The sequence below is a fragment of the Furipterus horrens genome, unplaced genomic scaffold (genome assembly GCF_987537825.1).
Source record: "Furipterus horrens unplaced genomic scaffold, mFurHor1.1.pri manual_scaffold_15, whole genome shotgun sequence".
NCBI classification, from domain to species: domain Eukaryota; kingdom Metazoa; phylum Chordata; class Mammalia; order Chiroptera; family Furipteridae; genus Furipterus; species Furipterus horrens.
The window spans coordinates 963,027-980,955 of record NW_028327185.1 but is presented as its reverse complement, the minus strand read 5'-3'; the positions used below and the strand labels follow the sequence as shown (position 1 = coordinate 980,955).

The 17,929-nt window shown below is 64.0% G+C and overlaps 1 protein-coding gene across 2 annotated transcripts in view; it reads left to right on the top strand.

Moving 5' to 3' along the window:
- PKP1 (plakophilin 1) overlaps window positions 1-17,929 on the top strand; it is a 288,438-nt gene that overhangs the window by 266,943 nt on the left and 3,566 nt on the right. For both annotated transcript variants that reach the window (XM_090263469.1, XM_090263468.1), the window contains 10 exons: window positions 212-318; window positions 10,400-10,788; window positions 12,218-12,362; window positions 13,109-13,316; window positions 13,977-14,151; window positions 15,064-15,178; window positions 15,950-16,105; window positions 16,300-16,476; window positions 16,951-17,104; window positions 17,387-17,573. In XM_090263469.1, coding sequence (XP_090119595.1) covers window positions 212-318; window positions 10,400-10,788; window positions 12,218-12,362; window positions 13,109-13,316; window positions 13,977-14,151; window positions 15,064-15,178; window positions 15,950-16,105; window positions 16,300-16,476; window positions 16,951-17,104; window positions 17,387-17,573 — 1,813 coding nt within the window. The remainder of the gene's footprint in view (window positions 1-211; window positions 319-10,399; window positions 10,789-12,217; window positions 12,363-13,108; window positions 13,317-13,976; window positions 14,152-15,063; window positions 15,179-15,949; window positions 16,106-16,299; window positions 16,477-16,950; window positions 17,105-17,386; window positions 17,574-17,929) is intronic.

Below are 17,929 nucleotides of genomic sequence, written 5' to 3'. Positions count from 1 at the left end.
GGTCCCAGACTCTGGGGCTGTCCCTGCCCTTGGCCCCTGCCGTGGAGGGGACGGAGGAGGGAAGGCAGCACCCCGGTCCAGCCTCTCCTCAACCAGCTCCGACCTGGGCTCCTCAGGGGGGCGGGTGGACCCGGATGGGAGTGAGGCCCGGTGAGGGGGCGGGTGGTGACCCCCACAGCCACCCCGTTTTAACCCCTGCCTTTGCCTGCAGGCTCCATGTACGATGGCCTGGCCGACAATTATAACAACTATGGGACCACCAACCGGAGCAACTACTACTCCAAGTTCCAGATGGGGAACGGCTCGTGGGGCTACCCGGTAAGGAGATGCGGTCGCTCCAGGATGCCCAGGGTCTCTGTGGGAGATGGGGGTCGCCCTGTTGCTAAGAGGCGTGACACAGGGAGGGGCTGCATGAGATGAGACCCCCGGCTCTGACCAGGTCCCTCGGTGTGGCCAGTATTTCGTAGGGGCCTTCACACCCCTCCTGTGCGGGCTGATGGGGTATTTCCCAGTGTCTCAGAGAACAGTTCTTAAGGAGCATCAAGGAAAGCACACCGGTAAAGTCCATTTGCGGCTTAAATCAGACGTTTTCTGGGACACCCCCAAGGGATCTCTGTCTTCAGGATGTGCTGATGACCAAGGAGAGGGCTCCAGGGGGTCCCCTGAGGCCGGAGGGCGCTGGGCTGAGAGGGCGCAGGCTGATGGGCGTTGCTGGAGGTTGGAAGTCGGACACACGTGGGCTTCAAAAGGCAGCCCTGCTGCGGGCCGGAGCGCGGGCCGGGGTGCAGGACCCTCCTACCGCGGGGCCTCGGTTCCCTCCCGCGCAAAACGGGTACCACAAAATGCGCTTCACGGAGCTGTGACCAGGATCACATGGAAACCGATTTTCATCTGTCCTGAGGTTTTGTCTTTTTAGTTAACGTGGGCAGCAGTGATTCTAGACCCTCTAACCCGGGCCGCCCCCTGTCTTTCGGTGTGGCGCCCACCGTTCTCCCAGCCCCCCAATCCTCCGGCTGCCATTTGTGTTTCTAGTTTCAACACGAATCTATACTGTTGTTGGAAACTTTCACGAGGCCCCCAAGCATCGTGCAGCGGGGTGAAGGCTGCTGCTGCCTCTCCGGGGGCTCCGGGCTCTCAGCAGAGTTGCTCACAGGTGTCCCCCCGAAGGCTGGGGTCCCGGGGGGGGGGGACGGTGGGTGGTTCATGAGCCAGGTGCTCTCTGGCTGCTGGCATGCTTCCTGCCTCCCTGGGTTCTTGTTGGGGCTCACTTTGGAGGACTTGTGTTTCTTGCGTGTTCTCAGTCAGGGACTCTAGAGGAAGGGAACCAGGTCGCTGGACATTTACTTTTCTGTTTTTTTCTGATTGTTAATGTCAGTGGACACTGTTCGGGCGGCATAAGGACAGGCCCCCTGCTTCGCCGGCGGCTCAGGCGTAGATGTGAGTCAGGGGCTCTGACGTGCAGTGGTGGCCACACAGGCCCCAAGCATGGACCTGCTCATGCGGGGCGAGCATTAGGTGAGACCAGGGGGGGCAGACAGGTGCAGGAGACCAGCCTTCAGGTGACCCGTGGCGCTGATGATGCAGAGGGTACATGAAGGCTTGGTCCTGGCTCTGTGACTCCCCTGGGTGCCGTGGTTCTCGTCTGCGAGTGGGACTCTGGAACCCGGGTGCCCCTTCAGTCACAGGCCGTCCCCTGTTGCACAGTGCTGGAACGTCCCCCACGTCATTACAAGCAGGAAAGTTTGTCACCGAGCACTGTGACCATGGCCACTTGGCCCCTGGCAAGCATTTCCTGTCTTTATGAACTCAAACTCACCAGCTCTGGGTGCTCCCGCCTGCCCCCCACACCCGCCTCTGTTCTGACCACCAGGGACAACCCCTTCCCTTTCCCAGACCCAGAGGCCCACCCTCCTCGCCCCTCCTTCGCTGGCAGGGCCTCAGGTGTGACTCACGTCGGGGCAGCTGCCGGGGCACGTCCTGTCTCCTCTCAGCTCAGGAGAGGCTCTGGGAACAGCGAGGAGCTGAGCGCACACGGGGCTTTGGCAGAGGGAAGCTGACGGAGGAGGAGGAGGAGGAAAGGGAATCGTTGGGATTGGAGCGAGGCCAGCAGGCGGACACGGACCAGGCAACCCGCAGGGGCTGGGACCCAGGAGCAGGGAGAGCAGGGGAAAACAGATCAGGGGTCAGGGCCAAGGGAGCCCCCTGCCTGTGGGGACCCCAGGCGTGGCACGGCAGGCCCAGGGCGCGTGTCCCCCGCTGCTGCTGAAACCGGCGGGGGGCGGCAAGGGGAGCTGGGTCTCAGGGAAGCGGCGCAGCTCTCTACACAGGCCGCTCCCTGCCAGCTGGTCCTGAGCAGCGAGGCCCTGCCACAGCCGGCGGGCACGGATGCGCAGACTGCCGGCCTTGCCCTCAGTAGGCTGTGGTCCAGGTGGGGGAAGGCCACAGCCAGGCAGAACATGTCGGCGACCGTCCTCAACTGCCATGCCCTCACTGCCATTGCCCCGATCCTCCTAGGTCTTCCAGCGTTTTCCATTGATTGTCCACCGCGCCATCTTAGAAGCCAGGAGAGTGTTTTCCTTCCGGGACTCAGGCGGATGACTCAGCTGTAAGCCCCAGAGAGGGTCAGAGTGGAGTTTCCAGATAGAGTACAGTGTTTGGGACACAGTTGTACTAAAAAGTTATGAGTCGTTTTTCTGGTGCTCAAATTTATGTGCTACCCTAGGTCCGGGTATCTTCCTGCTCAGTCCTGGTGATAAAAACAAGACCCCTCCACGTGCCTCTCACAGGGGAGGGTCCCGGACTGAGCGGCTTCACGCTGCACGGGGGCTGGAGACAAACAGAGGCGGCTAGACCTGTTAGGGTTCTCACACTCACTGGCCCTCCACACCCTCCGCGGGGTCACTGAGGCCAGGAGGAGCTGCAGGTGGCGGAGGGCTAGGCCCTCCTTCCAGAGCTGAGAGCAGGCGTCTGTCACTGGGGTGTGTTCCCAGGAGGCTGAAGCACGTGGTTGGTTTTGGTTTCCCGGGGGTGTCCCCATCTGTCTGCCACGGCCCTAGAGGGTTTCCCTGTTTACAAACCCAAAGCATCCAGTCCTGGGATCTCCTGTCGAGTGGCACAGGGGATGGAGGGCTGGACATGCCCACCCCGCTCAGGGGTCACCAGGGGCTCCGGGCCAGTGCTCAGCGTCACTCACCAAGCTCGCACAGCCACGGCCGGTCGGTGCCCCTGAGGGACCAAGTCCCCAGGACTAGGCCTTGGCCTGGGCTTTTTGCTGTTTGTGGCCCTCGTGTCCCCACGGTGAGCCAGGACTCGCTGGCAGTCTCTCTCCCAGCCCTTCGCAGTTGCACGTGACACACTGGCCTGACAGTATTGGGTGGTCGCATCACGAAAGGGCCTGGATGGGACCAGAGGCCACCTGGGCGAGCCTCTCTTACAGATGTGAGGCTGCAGCCAGAGCAAAGCCCCGGGATCTCGTGCCCTGGAGCCGAGATAGCTCCGCCCACGGTTCACAGCCTGGTGTGGAGGAACTGGCCCTGGACTTAGGTCAGAAGCTTTGGGTCCAAACTCAGCTGGCTGTCGACTCCGGGCCCTGAGCACCCTCAGCTTGCCCATCTCTAAAATGCGTAGAAATCCCGATTTCCAAGGGTTCCAAGGGCTGTGGACGTCACACCTCAGACCAGCCGTGGGAGGCCGGGATCCTCGGCTCTGCCCGGCCGCTACAGGCCAGGCACCTGGGTGGCCTTCGTCTCCCTGACCTTGGCTTTCTATCCATGGAGCCCGGCGGCTGGGCCAGGTCACCGCTGAGGGCTCACTCAGCGCCCCCTTTTCAGGGTTCCCACTGAGGAGCCCCAGGGACCTGTAGCCTGGGCCCCCTCCCAGGGCCCCAGGCAGCCCCTCTGGCTGAGACCGCCCCTCAGGCCGGCACTTCTGCCCTGACCTCACGGGAGCAGCTCAGGGCCCAGCAGAGCAGCAGCTAATTAACTCCCAACCCCGCTGTGCCTCACTTCCTTTTGATTTGGAGAGAGGGAACATGGCTCCATCCCGCGGCTCCCTGATTCAGCCCCCAGGCCCAGCCTCCTTCCCTCCTCCCGGCCCCCCCTTATCAGCTCCAAATACCACCTCCCAGGTGTGCAGTGAGTTCCTAGGGCCGGGCCGCTGCTCCGAGGGCAAGTGATGGATGTGCCTGCCAACTCCGCGTCCCCATGCCAGTGCGTGAGTCACTGCCACCCAGCCCCGGAGACAGGAGGGCCCAGGCTCTCCCTCAACAAGAAGAGACAGCAATCCCACTTGCCGAGGGACAGCATGTGCCTGAGAGGGGGGAGTCGGGGAGCGGGGGATGCACCTGGCCCCCCCGTTGCCCCAAAAGGAGCAGCCTGCTCACAGCGTGTTTCCACGGACTCCTCACGGGGGCCGGGGACACTCCCTAGATTTAGGCTTCGGCAGAAGCCAGGGGCAGGCGCCTATGTCTGGGGTGTCCCCGGGGGTGGTGCCTCCAGGTGAGAAGCACCTGCTTGCCTGGGGCTGAGTGCGAGGAGCTTCCTTTGGGCTTATTTTCCCCGAATCTCAGAGGCCTGCAGCCCCTCCCCCTGGCTGAGGTGTGGGTGAGGCCTGGGCTCAGGGTCCTCCACCACTTCCCAGGGGACTCGCGGGCCACAGCTGTGTCATCGGCTGCTCGGGCCAGCCTCTCGCAGCTCTGTCCTCCTGCGTCATGTGTCCTTGCTCTGGGAAGTCAGAACACATACCCCAGTCAGCACCAAGCGCTGGCAGCGGGAGCGGCGTGGCTCCAGAAAGCAGATGCAAGTGCTGCCCAAGGCCAGGCCCCAGGGCCGGGGAGCCAGTCCTGGACGTGGGGTCGCGTGTGAAAGGAGGGGAGGCCGCCCAGAGCAGAGAGGAGGGAAGGGGGTGCAGGAGGAAGGCTCCCGGGCCTGGTGCTGGACTTGACGGTAGCCCTGGGACTTCCTTCCTGACGGGCCAGCAAGGGGGGCATTGGGTGCCCATAGCAGACTCCGTGGCCACGGGCCAAGCTGAGCGAGGGCCCGGTCGGCTCTGTGGGGAGGGGGACGGGGGTCGAGGAGCCACCAGGGCCCCAAGAGGAGTGAGTCACATGTCTCTCCTGCCAGGCGAGGGCAGATACTTCAAGGCCAAGAAGCAGAAACAGGAGGAGGGATGCAGACACAAAGCTTGGTGGGCCTTCTGGGGCCTGTTTTCTGGTTCCAGTTTCCCTTGTGTCACTGGGCTCAGGGAGAGCTGTCCCCACCCTTCGAAGGGAGAGGCTCCACTTCCCCCAGCCCGGCGTGTCTCTACAGAGGCACTCCTGCCGGAGGGAGTGCTAACTCAGCTGAAAATAAAATCAGATGCGGAGGGGGCGGGCAGGGGGAGTTGAAAGATAGCCAGGGAGAGCAGCAGCTTCGGCTCACGCGGGGGGCCCTCGCCTCCCACCCACACCCGCACGGACAAGGCTAGAGGTGGCCGGTGGGCTTTGTCCCCAGGCACTGAGCTAGGTGCTCTTGGGCCAGTAATGAGTAATGTCACACAGCTACACACCTGCAGCCTCCTGTCTCCCCACACGTCTGTCTGCAATCCCTGCAGAGGAATCGGGGGCGGGGGTCCTGCAGGCCGCCCTCCCTGCAGAGGCTCTTGGCTGTTCAGACTTCATTCATGTCACCAGACTTCGGTGGCCAAGTGGCTGGAGGACGGACGCAGGAGGAGGGAGGTTGGAGACAGTCCTGGCTGTGTGGCCTGGCCCGCCCTCAAGTCGTCCGGGCTTCATGTGCTCACAGAGACAGTGGACACTTTGGGGTTGGGGGGACGGGGTGCTGCGTGGCTCCCACAGGACTGGGAGTGGGGCAGCTCCTGGCAAACTGCAAAGCGCCCTGCCTATGGAGGTGTCCTTGGGGTAGATAAGCTCAGGGAACCTCCAAAGACCTCCCGCCCCAAGTCCACCCCAGCAAAGTGATGTGTGTCCCATGTAGGCAGGCAAGCATGTGGGGTTGTGTGTGTGTGTGTGTGTGTGTACACCCCACGCCCAGCAGGCATCGCAGCCTCTGAGCAGTGGGACACCGGGTCCCCCACACTCTGCACACAGGGAAGGAAGGGCGGAGCAGAGCTGCCAGCCATGTGCGGCTGCCCCTTGGCACCCTGTGAGTGGCCCGCTCTGCCAGGACCTGACCTGAATCCCAGGAAGGCCCCAGGGGCGCAGAGCGGGGGTCAGCAGGACAGTGGTTCCTGTCCCCAGGGCACTTCCAGTCTAGGCCCTCTCTCGGGAGAGCCCTCACCAGGACGAGAGGCAGAAGGGCCCCGTGGCACTGTGTGCCGGGCCGTCTCCCATGCGCGCCCCAGGAGGGCTCTCTGCTGGGTGTGTGAGCGGGCAGGAGGAGCAGGGTGTGCCCCCCGGAGAGCCGGTTTGGCAGCCCCGCCTTGCTGGCAGAAGCTTGGTTTCACCTGGGCTAATCGCTGGGCACCAGACAGTCTTTTCATCTGGGCCTGCCCAGCACACACCTGGAGCCAGGCAGCTCTGGCTGGTCAGCCAGGGCTCGACAGAGCTCTCTGGACACGGCCAGCCAGCTGCTGTCACCAGGTCGAGGGGCCTGATGGCCCGGTCCCATGCTGGGCCTCCAGGCAGCTCGCTGAGTGGATGGAGGCCCCCCACCATGCCCCTGGGGGCCGAGGCACCCACAAGGTCCACAGCCCGAGTCTCCAGGCTGCCTTCCACTGGGTCCTGTGAGCCCAGCCCTGCTCCACGCCCAGGGAAGGGCCCGTGTGTGCAGGGTTTGGGGCAATGACAGAGACTGGCATTGGCAAAGGGAGAGCACCCGCGGGTGCAGGGGGCTGGGTATGAGAGTCACCCGAGACTCCCAGGGAAAGGCTTGGGGCGGGGGGTTAGAGCAGGCTTTGCAGAAGCGGCAGGAGGAGCTGCGTCCCTGGAGAAATGCAGCCATTGAAAGGAGGGGTGAGGGAAGGTCTCCAGGACGGGACCCGTCTGAGCAGGAGCAGGGAGGCTGGAGCAGGCTGGTGTCACGGGCCCCATGAGCAGTGGGCTGGGAGGGCCAGGCCGAGGTGTTTGTCTGCCCCCCAGCAGACAGGGGCTAATGAGAGCTTTGTCTGAGGAAGGCCAAGGTGCGGGCACCTCCAGGCAGGCGCCAGGCCCGGCAGACTGGGTGTGGCCGGTGCGAGGCACTGGGGCGAGCTGTCCCCTGGAGAACTGACAGGGGGTGGGGGTGTCAGAAAAGCTCTCACACCGGATGTGCGTTAACCCTAGTCACCCTCCCTTCCAAAGGCCTGAGGCTGGTCAGCTGGGGGCCTCGGCAGACCCTGCGCACCAAATGGAACTGCCTTCAGCTCTCGGAGACCCTGGATCTTCAGCTAACTCCGCTTTGCTTTGGTCTGGTCACATCCAGGACTGTCCCTTGCCTACAACATGAGGGGTCAGCCTCTGAGATTGTCCTGGCTTAGCAGGACCAGGAAGAGAAGAAGGCCTTGGGCTGGGGAGCGCTCAGTTGGGGCTACAGTCCACACATTGAAGAAGGCAGGGGACAGGACAGAGAGCTGCGGGAGTGCCCAGGGCCAGGTCATTAGCAGAAGAGGGGGCAGAGCAGGGCCTGGCCCACCTTGGAAGACAGGGCCAAGTGTCGGCTTCCCGAAGGGCCCCTTTGGTCTCCCAGGTGGAGACACAATGGGGTCCCCCTCACTGTCCAGCCCAGTCTGCTCTGTGGGGCACAGGGCAGCTTCTCACCTCTGGAATGTTCTGCTGGGTGGCTCATCCCACCTGAGGCTGACGTTTCCCAGGAGAGCCTGAGATAACCAGACTGGAGGGGTGTGTGCCTCACTGTCCTTTGTATTCAAAGTGAGGACGCTGCCAGCAGATGCTATCTGTGTGAGGGGGTGCCCAGCGAAGGACAAAGAGCAGAGCTCTCCGACCTGCCGGGGACAGGTGCGCACATGCCACCTGCCTGGAAGGCAGTGTTTGGAAGGGAGGGGGCACTCTTGTTAGTCACTATGACCACAGAGTGATGAATTGTCCTCCCTGAGGCCTGGCCTTCCTGTGGGCCGTCTGGGTGGACCCCCAGCCTGTCTTGTTGTGATACTGCGGAGGCCTCATCTGCAGCCATGGGGTGAGCACGCCAGAGGGGACCCCTATTCGGGGCTGTCCCAGCTTCGGGGTTCGCCCCCCTCCTGTACCAGCCTGGCAGCCCCTCTGGGTGTGGCTTCGGCTATAAGACCTTCAGCCGAGTCCTGGAGGCAGCCAGCCTGTCCTGGTCAGAGTGTCAGAGGGACGCAGCGGTGCCTTCTGCCCGGACGTGGCGCGCACTGTGCCGAGCGCTTCACGAACATTTGTTCCCTGGGTTCTCTGGGCACAACTGTGACAGCAGCTTTCCAGACAAAGACATGGAGGCCCACTGGGTCTAAGTAACTCGCCGAGGCTGCCCATCGGCCAGGGCTTAGCCAGAGCTGAGCCGGGCGGCTGGGCCCCAGAGCCCTGTTCCTGAGCCCTGGGGCTCCTGATGTCCCACTTGAGGGATGTGCCTGGAGCCCCAAGGTGCCAGCCATTTCAGCCTAAAAGTAAAAGGGTAAGAGCCGCAGACCTCAGCCAGAACACAGGCCGTCGGTGCAGGGAGACCAGAGCTAGGGTGGGGTTCCCAGGAATGGAGGACACTGCTGGAGTGTGGCTGATGGGGGGCTGGGAAGGGCAGCCCCCAGGGGTGTCCCCACCTGCCAAGCCACATGTGCCCCTCCACGGGCACAGCCTGCCGCTCCCTGTGGGCACGGCTCCTGCCCCAGCCTGGAGAGCGAGGCCCCAGAGCCTCCCAGCGCTTACTCAGCGGGGTGTGGGCCAGGGGAGCCTCTGGGAGCCGGCTCAGGTGGCAGAGATGACGGTGGGACGTGTCACTGACTGAGAATGAGGCGCTTCTGTTGCACTTCCATTTAAGGCCTCACCAGCTGTCCTGCCTGGGAGTCCTCTGGTCTCCCTCCCAAGTGCCATCGTCACCTTCCTCCCCCGAGAGAATGGAGGCGAGGGGTGAGGCCTCACTGCATATTTTGTGTTATCTGCCAGGTGTACATTCCCCGTCCAAACGCTCACAGAACCACCACCCCCTCCCCTGCCCTCTGCCTGTCCCTGCTCCCTGGCCCCTCCCCACACCCACACAGCCGCTGCCTGGGGGCGGGGTGGGGGGGGGACCCAGAATGGGGAAGAAGATGGCCTACCTGCACCCCAGCGGGTGGGGGAGGCAGGGGTGCTAACCAGGGGCCACGGGGAAGGCCTGCAGTTCCAGCTCCTGAGTCCGGCTGCCACGTCTGACGGGGAGTTTGACCCACGGGTGGCCTCTTGCTCTCTGAGGCTCTACCCCCAGGGAGCCGGTGTGGCTAGGTCTGCTGTGGACGGGAGTGACCCAGCTGCCTGACTTCCCCTACACACACACACTCACACACACTCATGCTCACAGTCACACTCGCACTCAGTCACACACACTTGCACATACACCCACACGCACTCACTCACACACACTCACAGGTGGGGCAGGCAGGAGTCCCCGGGTGGCCCTGAAGGGAGCCGTTCCATCAGGCTCCGAGCTGACCCGCTGGTCTCAGGACAAGTCCCAGCAGGCAGAGCCCCGCCTGGGGCTCTGGGAAAGTGCTCCGTTCCCAGCTCTGTTCCCATCTCATTTCCTGCCGCCACCTCGCTGTGCTGGGGCTTTGCAGGCTCCTCCCAGGGAGACAGGCTCCCAGGGGGGCTCATGCAGCCCTGAAGGTGCCTCACTGTTGTGCGAGTTTCCGCCCAGCCACCCACTGCAAGCCCAGCACCCCACACTGCGGGCCCCCACCTCCACGTGTGCAGGCGTCCCCCGAAACAGAAGGCCCCAGAGTAGCAGGAGGACAGCCCCCTCTGGCCTTTGGTGTGATGCCCCCAGAGGGCCTGCTGCCCTGTGCTTCCTGCCCTGGCAGAGGGGAACCCAGCAGAGAGAGCAGTGAAAAGCGGGGTGGCCGGAGCAGCAGGCATTTCCACTCGCAGGGCGCAGCAGCCAGGGAGGGCCTGGGTCAGAGCTGCCAGTGTGGGGGTCTGGCACAGGGCAGCGGGGTGAGGGCCTGGGGTCACGGCTCAGGCCCCACTGTCGCCCTTCCCCCTGGGAGCAGCTGTTGGAAGGGCTACTCCTCTGGGGGCCTCAGGCTGTGTTCCCACGTGGGGCCAGATGCCTGAGGTCAGACGTTTTCATCTGCAGCCCCTGGTGGGAAACACATTCCACCAGGCAGCTGGCACCGTGGCACGTCACAGTCCAGGTTATATGGTTCTCGTCTGTTCTTTAAAATGGTGGCTACAGTCGGCTGAAGCTACTTCATAATCCGTAAGCGTCGCTGTGGGGCCCGGGGACCTCCACTGAGTCCTTGTCCCCCCTCTGGCCAGATCTACAACGGGACCCTCAAGCGGGAAGCTGACAACCGGCGCTTCAGCTCCTACAGCCAGATGGAAAACTGGGGGCGCCACTACCCCCGCGGCAGCTGTAACGCGGGCAGCGACATCTGCTTCATGCAGAAGATCAAGGCCAGCCGCAGCGAGCCCGACCTCTACTGCGACCCGCGGGGCGGCACCCTGCGCAAGGGCACGCTGGGTGGCAAAGGCCACAAGACCACCCAGAGCCGCTACAGCTTCTACAGCACCTGCAGCGGGCAGAAGCCGGCCAAGAAGTGCCCCGTGCGCCCGCCCTCCTGCACTTCCAAGCAGGACGCGGTGTACGTCCCGCCCACCTCCTGCAACAAGGACATGTCCTTTAGCCACTCAAGGGCTAGCTCCAAGTGAGTGCTGCTGGGCCGGGGGCGGGGCCAGGTGCACCGGGAGCTCCTGGGGGTAGGGGACCTCAGCCTGGTGCACTGGAGCGAGCTCCGAGATGGCAAAGACAGCCTCTGTCCCCGGGGCGTGGCTTGTTCCTCCTGGGGGCGTGCCCAGTGGCAAGGGGCCGCAGACGCTAAAACAAATGTGCTGAGCGTGTGGGTTTGGAAGGTGTCCCCGGGAGGCTAACTGGAGAGGGGGAGCTAGGCCAGTGGCTCGCAGGAGCAGCAAGCAGCCCTGGGAACGGGAAGGAACGCTCATTCTCCTGCTGACTCAGAGCCCTGGGGGCGGGGCTGGCGCCGGGTGCTGCCACTGGCCTGGCAGGGGCGTGACTCGTGCTGCAGTTTGAGAGCCTCCATCTCGGGCACCTGGATCTGATTCTGAAAGGGGGGAGGGGTGTGCCCCGGTGGGGAAGGGGCTCCGTAAAGACCACAGTCTTGCGGGAGCAGACCCTCAAGGGGCTGGGGAGTCAGGCACAGTGGAGCCAGACTTCTAGGTTAAACATAGGAAATTGCTGGGTTTGCGGCCCCAACAAGGCTGGCCGTCAGCCATTTCGTATGGTTCAGCCTGACAACTGCCCTTGGATAGCCATCTACACAGTCTGACCTGCACCCTGCAGCACAGAGAAGACGCTCATGGGAACAGCACAGGGAACTGGGTGAATGGGTGCAAGGTATTGGCCAGGGGAACTTGGAGGAGAGAGCCAGGTGTGGGGTTCTTCCTGCAGCCTCCATGACAGCAGTCATGGTCGGCAGGAAGGAAGTAGCCCTGAGGATGGGGAGGACTGGGTGTGAGAATTTCTGTGTTAGAAGAATTAGCTATACTTGGGAATGGAAGCAAGGAGAGATGGGTGGATGAATGGATGATGGATGGATGGATAGATGGATGGATGGACAGACGGATGGATGATGGCTGGCTGGATGAATTGACAGATGAATGGATGGATGGACAGATGGACAGAAAAATGGATGGATGGAGAGAAGATGGATTATGGATGGATGGATGGATGGGTGGAGAGAAGGTCGATGATGGATGGAGGGAGGCACAGATGGAAGGAAAGAGGGAAGATAGAGGAATGGATGGTGGACAGACTCACAGCCATTCTCCTCCATTTTCCCGGAACCAGGCACGGGGGTGAGAGGTGGCAGAGTGGGTGGGGGGCTCGCTTTGAGAACAGGGCAGTAGTACCTTACCTGCTTGGACACTAACCCAGGACCAGGGCGAGTGTTCACCATGGGGAGAGCCTGTCCCTCAGAGGTGTCCTCCAGGTGGGCCTGGGTGGCCTTGTCCTGGCTCTTTGGAGGGCAGGTGAGGCTGACACAGCTTGGGGGTGCAAGGGGCACTTCCAGGTCCCCTCACTGGGCCCCGTAACCCACGCCACGGCCCTTCCCGCAGGATCTGCAGTGAGGACATCGAGTGCAGTGGCCTGACCATCCCCAAGGCTGTGCAGTACCTGAGCTCCCAGGACGAGAAGCACCAGGCCATCGGGGCCTATTACATCCAGCACACCTGCTTCCAGGATGAGTCGGCCAAGCAGCAGGTACCTGGCTGCAACCCCCTCGCTCCCCCATTGGCCTGGGCAGGGCCTGGTGCATCAGCAGGACCCTGCGTTTAGACACCAGGGAGGACCTTTGCCGTGGGCGTCTCACCCCGCCCAGCTGCCTGGGGCAAGCGATGTGCTTGGCTTTGCCCAAGGTCAGAGCTGGGCAACGGAGCCTTCTCTGCAGAGCAAAGCCCTCTGGCTGAGTGGACATGTCCCCGGTGTTTCCTCCGTGAGCCGCTGTCACTTCAGTGACGACTACGGGGTCTCTCTGTCTGTCTGTGTCTGTCTGTGTCTCTCCAAATCATGACCCTCTGTCACCAGGCATCTGTGCCTCCCAAGTATGGCGGGCGGAGGATGCCCACTGGGCTCTGCTCTCAGCCTGGGGAGGTCACATCATGTGTGTCCTGGAGAGTCCAGGACTCGTCTGCACCACAGCTTCCAACGTAGAGAACGCTTCCGGGGGAGGGTCTGCGTTCGGTCTGCCCTGCTTTGAGGTCATGAAGTGCATTTACACCCATTTTCTCGGCCGGTCCTCACCCCAGAGGAAAGTCGGGGAGCAGGCAGGAGGAGCGCCAGCCGAGGATCTGCGCCAGGAGCTGGGGGCATGGGGGTCTGACCCCCCCCACACTGTGGCTCCTGGTCTGGGCCATCACCATTCTGTCCTACTGCTTGTTTACTTGGGCTGGCGTGGACGTGTCCAAGGGTCAGCTCCCTGACCAGCGACGTGGCACCCCTGTCCCCAGGTCTGTCAGCTGGGAGGCATCAGCAAGCTGGTGGACCTGCTCCGCAGCCCCAGCCAGAATGTGCAGCAGGCCGCGGCCGGGGCCCTGCGCAACCTGGTGTTCCGGAGCACGGTCAACAAGGTGGAGACCCGGAGGCAGGGGGGCATCCGAGAGGCCGTCACCCTCCTGCGGAGAACCGGGAGCGCCGAGATCCAGAAGCAGCTGACCGGTAGGGAGCCCGGCCATGCGGGCAGGGCAGCTGTGTGGGCGGCCACCATGGCTGGGCCAGGCACGGGTGCGGGCTCATATCCCGGGCGCCCAGCACGCGGGCTGCCGTGAGGCCTGTGGGCCCCAGAGGGCGCAAAGTCACAACGGGTCAAGGTTCCCGGAGAGCAGTGGGCCAGGGGTGGAGGGCTGGTGTCCAGCCACAGTCCATCCTTAGCACACCTTGGGGTTTGTAGGTGAAGGGACAGGAACAAACAAGTCTTCAGCCTCTACCCTGTGCCCACACCCATGCTCTGGGTGGCACAGATGCAGTCACTCTGCAGCCCTCAACGGGACAGGGGCCCTGAGGCCTTGGGCAGAGTGACCGTGATCCGTGGGCCTGGAACACGAGGAGATTGTGAACGTTGCAATTGGTACTGATCGCTGGCCTGTGCTTGTGACCACGTCCTGTGCATCGTTTGCCCCACGTGGAAAGTGTAGATGCTCCCTGCCCTGCAGGAACCTGGGAAGTGGGCTCACGAGACAGGGGGACAGGAGAGCGGGCTGGCCGGGCCCAGCAGAAGGCGGCGCTCCGGGAGGCTCCCTGGCCCGAGCGAACTGGGGTGCCCCTGGGCCCAGCGGCTCCCTGACCCGGCGTGTGTTGGGTGGGCTGTCCCCCACACAGGGCTGCTCTGGAACCTGTCTTCCACGGACGAGCTGAAGGAGGAGCTCATCGCAGATGCCCTCCCCGTCCTGGCCGACCGCGTCATCGTCCCCTTCTCCGGCTGCGACGGGAGCAGCAGTGTGCCCCGGGATGTGGTGGACCCCGAGGTCTTCTTCAATGCCACAGGCTGCCTGAGGTGAGAGCAGAGGCCGAGCTTTCGGGGTCTGTGTCCGGCCTTCCGCCCTCCCCGGCAGCTCCCACTCAGCTAAGGGCACCGGAGCATCCCCGCCTTCCTGCTGCCCCTAGAGGGACCCCACAGCCGTGCGCCTGCTCCTCCTCCACCCCCGAAACACTGCACTTCCCGCGCCGCCTGGAAGATCATTCCTTCAGACAAAAGCCGACCCTGGCTGCTAATGAGTCACTTCCAGGCTGTGGGGCTAAAACCCTTTGCATAGGCATCGGCGCGAAGTTGGCACTTCTTTGCCCAAAGTGTCCTGAGTTCCTCCCCGGGGTGTGGCAGAGCACCCGGGGGCAGGGAGGGGGGCCCTGGGTGTGCTTCTTTCAGGACAGGTTTACGAGCTGGGAGTGGGTGCTGGTCCTGGGTGGAGCAAGCCCTGTGGGGTCACACCAGCCCTGTGGGGAGCCCTGTGCAGGACGGGGCACGGTTGGCAGGGGCTCTGGGTCGCAGCTCGTGGGCCTCCCCCTGCTGGCCTCTGTGGCAGCCTCCAGGGAGCCGAGGCGGGAGGGGAAAAGGCCGTGCAGTTAGGGCTTCATGGGGGCATGTGGCTGCTTGGGACTGAGCCCGCTGCAGGGGGCAGAGCACAGCTTCCTGGGGACGGGGAGCCTCTGGCTCTATCCCAGATCCAGCACCAGCCCCTGTGCCACAGGTCCAGGGCCACCTTAGAGACCCTGTACCATGGGACACCCGTGGAATTTGGGCTGGCGGACGGAGTGGGTGGATAAAAAGGGGAAGAGACCGATCCAGCCTCGGCCGGGGCTGACCCGGCTTTTCCTTCCTCCACCCCTCAGCCAAACCCACACATCTGCCCTGCCCCCGGCCCCTGCTCCGCTCCGCGCGTCCCCCACTGCCACCTCTTCCCTCCCGCAGGAACCTGAGCTCGGCGGACGCGGGCCGACAGACCATGCGGAACTACTCAGGGCTCATCGATGCCCTCATGGCCTATGTGCAGAACTGTGTGGCGGCCAGCCGCTGTGACGACAAGGTGAGAGCATGTTCGCAGGTGGCACCTCCACTGAGGACAGGACCTGCCTCCTGGCTGCTCAGCCAGGTCCCAACGGGCAGCTTTCCTTTCTGTTCTGGGTGGCACGGCCTCCACTGCTGGGTCACCTGGATCCTGGAAGGCAGATCCCAGCAGGGCCAGATGTCTCTGCGGGCAACTCTGCCACCCAGGCCCCAATCTGACCCCTGGAGAATGGCGGACCTCTGGGGATAGTGGTGTGTGACCGGCGTTGGGTCTTCTGTTTGTGGGAACGTGGGCTGGGCCAGCACTATGGGGCTGGGGGCTGAAGACCAGCCACGAAAAGAGGGGCTGGTGGGGTCATGGGGCTCAGTGGCTTTTGAACCTGCAGAAGTCAGGGCTGCTCCTGACAGCACCGGTGCCAGGATGGAAGGCATGCCCTCCCTGAGCCCTGTGCGACTGCTCTGTCTGCCGTCCCACTAGGTGCTAGGCCCCCTGACAGGTGCCTTCTGGGCGCTGTGTCCCCCTAGCCCAGGAGCAGGTGACTTTGCCGCAGTTTACAGCTGGAAGCTGAGACTCCAAAGGGCAAAGCCAGCGTGTCACTCACACTCGCAGGAATGACGGGGTCACGTGCGAGTCTGGGTTCTGAAGGGCCCTGGAGAGGCCCCTGCTGTGTGTGTGTGCGGGGGTGGGGGGGCTACACTCACCCCCGCAGCAGCGGCAGGGCTGGGCGGGCCGTGAGCCGCAGCCAGACAGCTCTGATGGCGGCTGAGCCCATGCCCTCTCGGCCCCCAGTCCGTGGAGAACTGCATGTGCATCCTGCACAACCTGTCCTACCGCCTGGACGCGGAGGTGCCCACCCGCTACCGGCAGCTGGAGTACAACACCCGCAACGCCCACACGGAGAAGTCCTCCACCGGCTGCTTCAGCAACAAGAGCGAGAAGGTGATGGTGAGTGGGGCCAGCCCTCCCTGCCGCACGCCCGGGGCCCGGCCTGCTTCCTCCCTGTCCTCCGCCCGAGGACCATGGCCACAGTGAGGCAGGGCCGCGGGCGGGGGCCCCGTGGTGCCCAATGCACGGGGAGGGGGGCATGCTTGCGTCCGGTCCCTTCAGGGGCGGCCTGCTGACCTGCCCTTTGTCCCCAGAACAACAACTATGACTGTCCCCTCCCCGAAGAAGAGAGCAATCCCAAGGGCAGCAGCTGGCTGTACCACTCGGACGCCATCCGCACCTACCTGAAGCTCATGGGCAAGAGCAGGAAGGACGCCACCCTGGAGGCCTGCGCGGGAGCCCTGCAGAACCTGACGGCCAGCAAGGGGCTGGTGAGGGGCCCCTTCCCACGGGCTTCGCCCCCGCCCTGGGTCTCCAGCGCCGGCCTGGGTTGGGGGACAGGGACGAGGGTGTTTGTGGAACGAGGGATCCCCAGCGTGCTGAACAGACAGACATAAAGGAGAGAGGGTTGGGGGCATGGACAGGTCCAGAGGAAGATGTGGCAGAATCAGCGGAGCTGCTGAGACCAAACCTACTTGGAGGTCATGATGGGCCAGGTGAAGCCACAGGGAACAGCTCTGACACTCTGTGACCTGGACGTCAATTCTGGGCTGCAGGCTGGCCTGGGGGCAGGGTCCAGGCGGGAGAGGGGAGGTGCCTGGTTGCCTGGCGTCCTGTCTGTGGTTGTGTGGCCAGCGTGAAGGGGGGAGAGTGCCAGGTCTCTCTGCAGGGTCGCCTGTCCCCACGTCCCCTCCACGGGGCCCGGGCAGCCACGGGCTGGGCCCTCATGCGGTCCCTCTGTCCAGATGTCCAGCGGCATGAGCCAGCTGATCGGGCTGAAGGAAAAGGGGCTGCCGCACATCGCCCGCCTCCTGCAATCGGGCAACTCCGACGTGGTGCGGTCCGGGGCCTCCCTGCTGAGCAACATGTCTCGCCACCAGGCCCTGCACAGAGTGATGGGTGAGGCCCCGCGGCCCAGACCGCCCCGCCCTAGGTAGCGCTGGGCTGACCCCCCCCTTTCCAGAGGCTGCCAGGAAGTCACCCTCTCACCGCTCCCTGGCGTGAGCATGTATTGGGGGGAAGCTTGGAGGTCAAAAAGGGAGGTCACCTGGGACAGACAGCAGGTGTGCGAGGTGCCCCCCGGGTCGTGAGCCTCCAGTGGGAGCTGGAATGGTGCCTCAGGGGCCCCTCTCCCCCTCAGTGCCCTGACCCCGTGCCTCCCCCTCCCCCATTCTCTCTCAGGGAACCAGGTGTTCCCCGAGGTGACCAGGCTGCTCACCAGTCACACGGGCAACACCAGCAACTCGGAAGACATCCTGTCGTCGGCCTGCTACACCGTGAGGAACCTGATGGCCTCCCAGCCGCAGATGGCCAAGCAGTACTTCTCCAGCGGCATGATCAACAACATCCTCAACCTGTGTCGCAGCAGGTGGGCCGGCAGGGACGTCCCCTCCCCCGGCCCCACGCGCACCCCCCCGGGGGAGGCTCCAGCGCAGAAGCCAGAGCGCCTTGGAGCTGCGGGTCCGGCAGCCAGCCCTCGGGGCAGTGCGCTTCTCCGCCAGGGTCCCCGGGGGACCCTGAGTCCTCAGAGGGCCAGCAGGAGGCGGGGAGCAGCCGACCCAGCCGGGTGGGGGCTTTATTCTGCTCCGTGGGGCTCTCGGCCTGGGACAAGGGGCATGGGGGTGTGCCCGTCATGTAGGGCGCCCGCCAGATGCTGAACGCGGTTCCTCTCTCAGGCACCCCTGGGCCCCCGTGTCTCCAAGACCTGGAGGTGAGGGTGGGAGG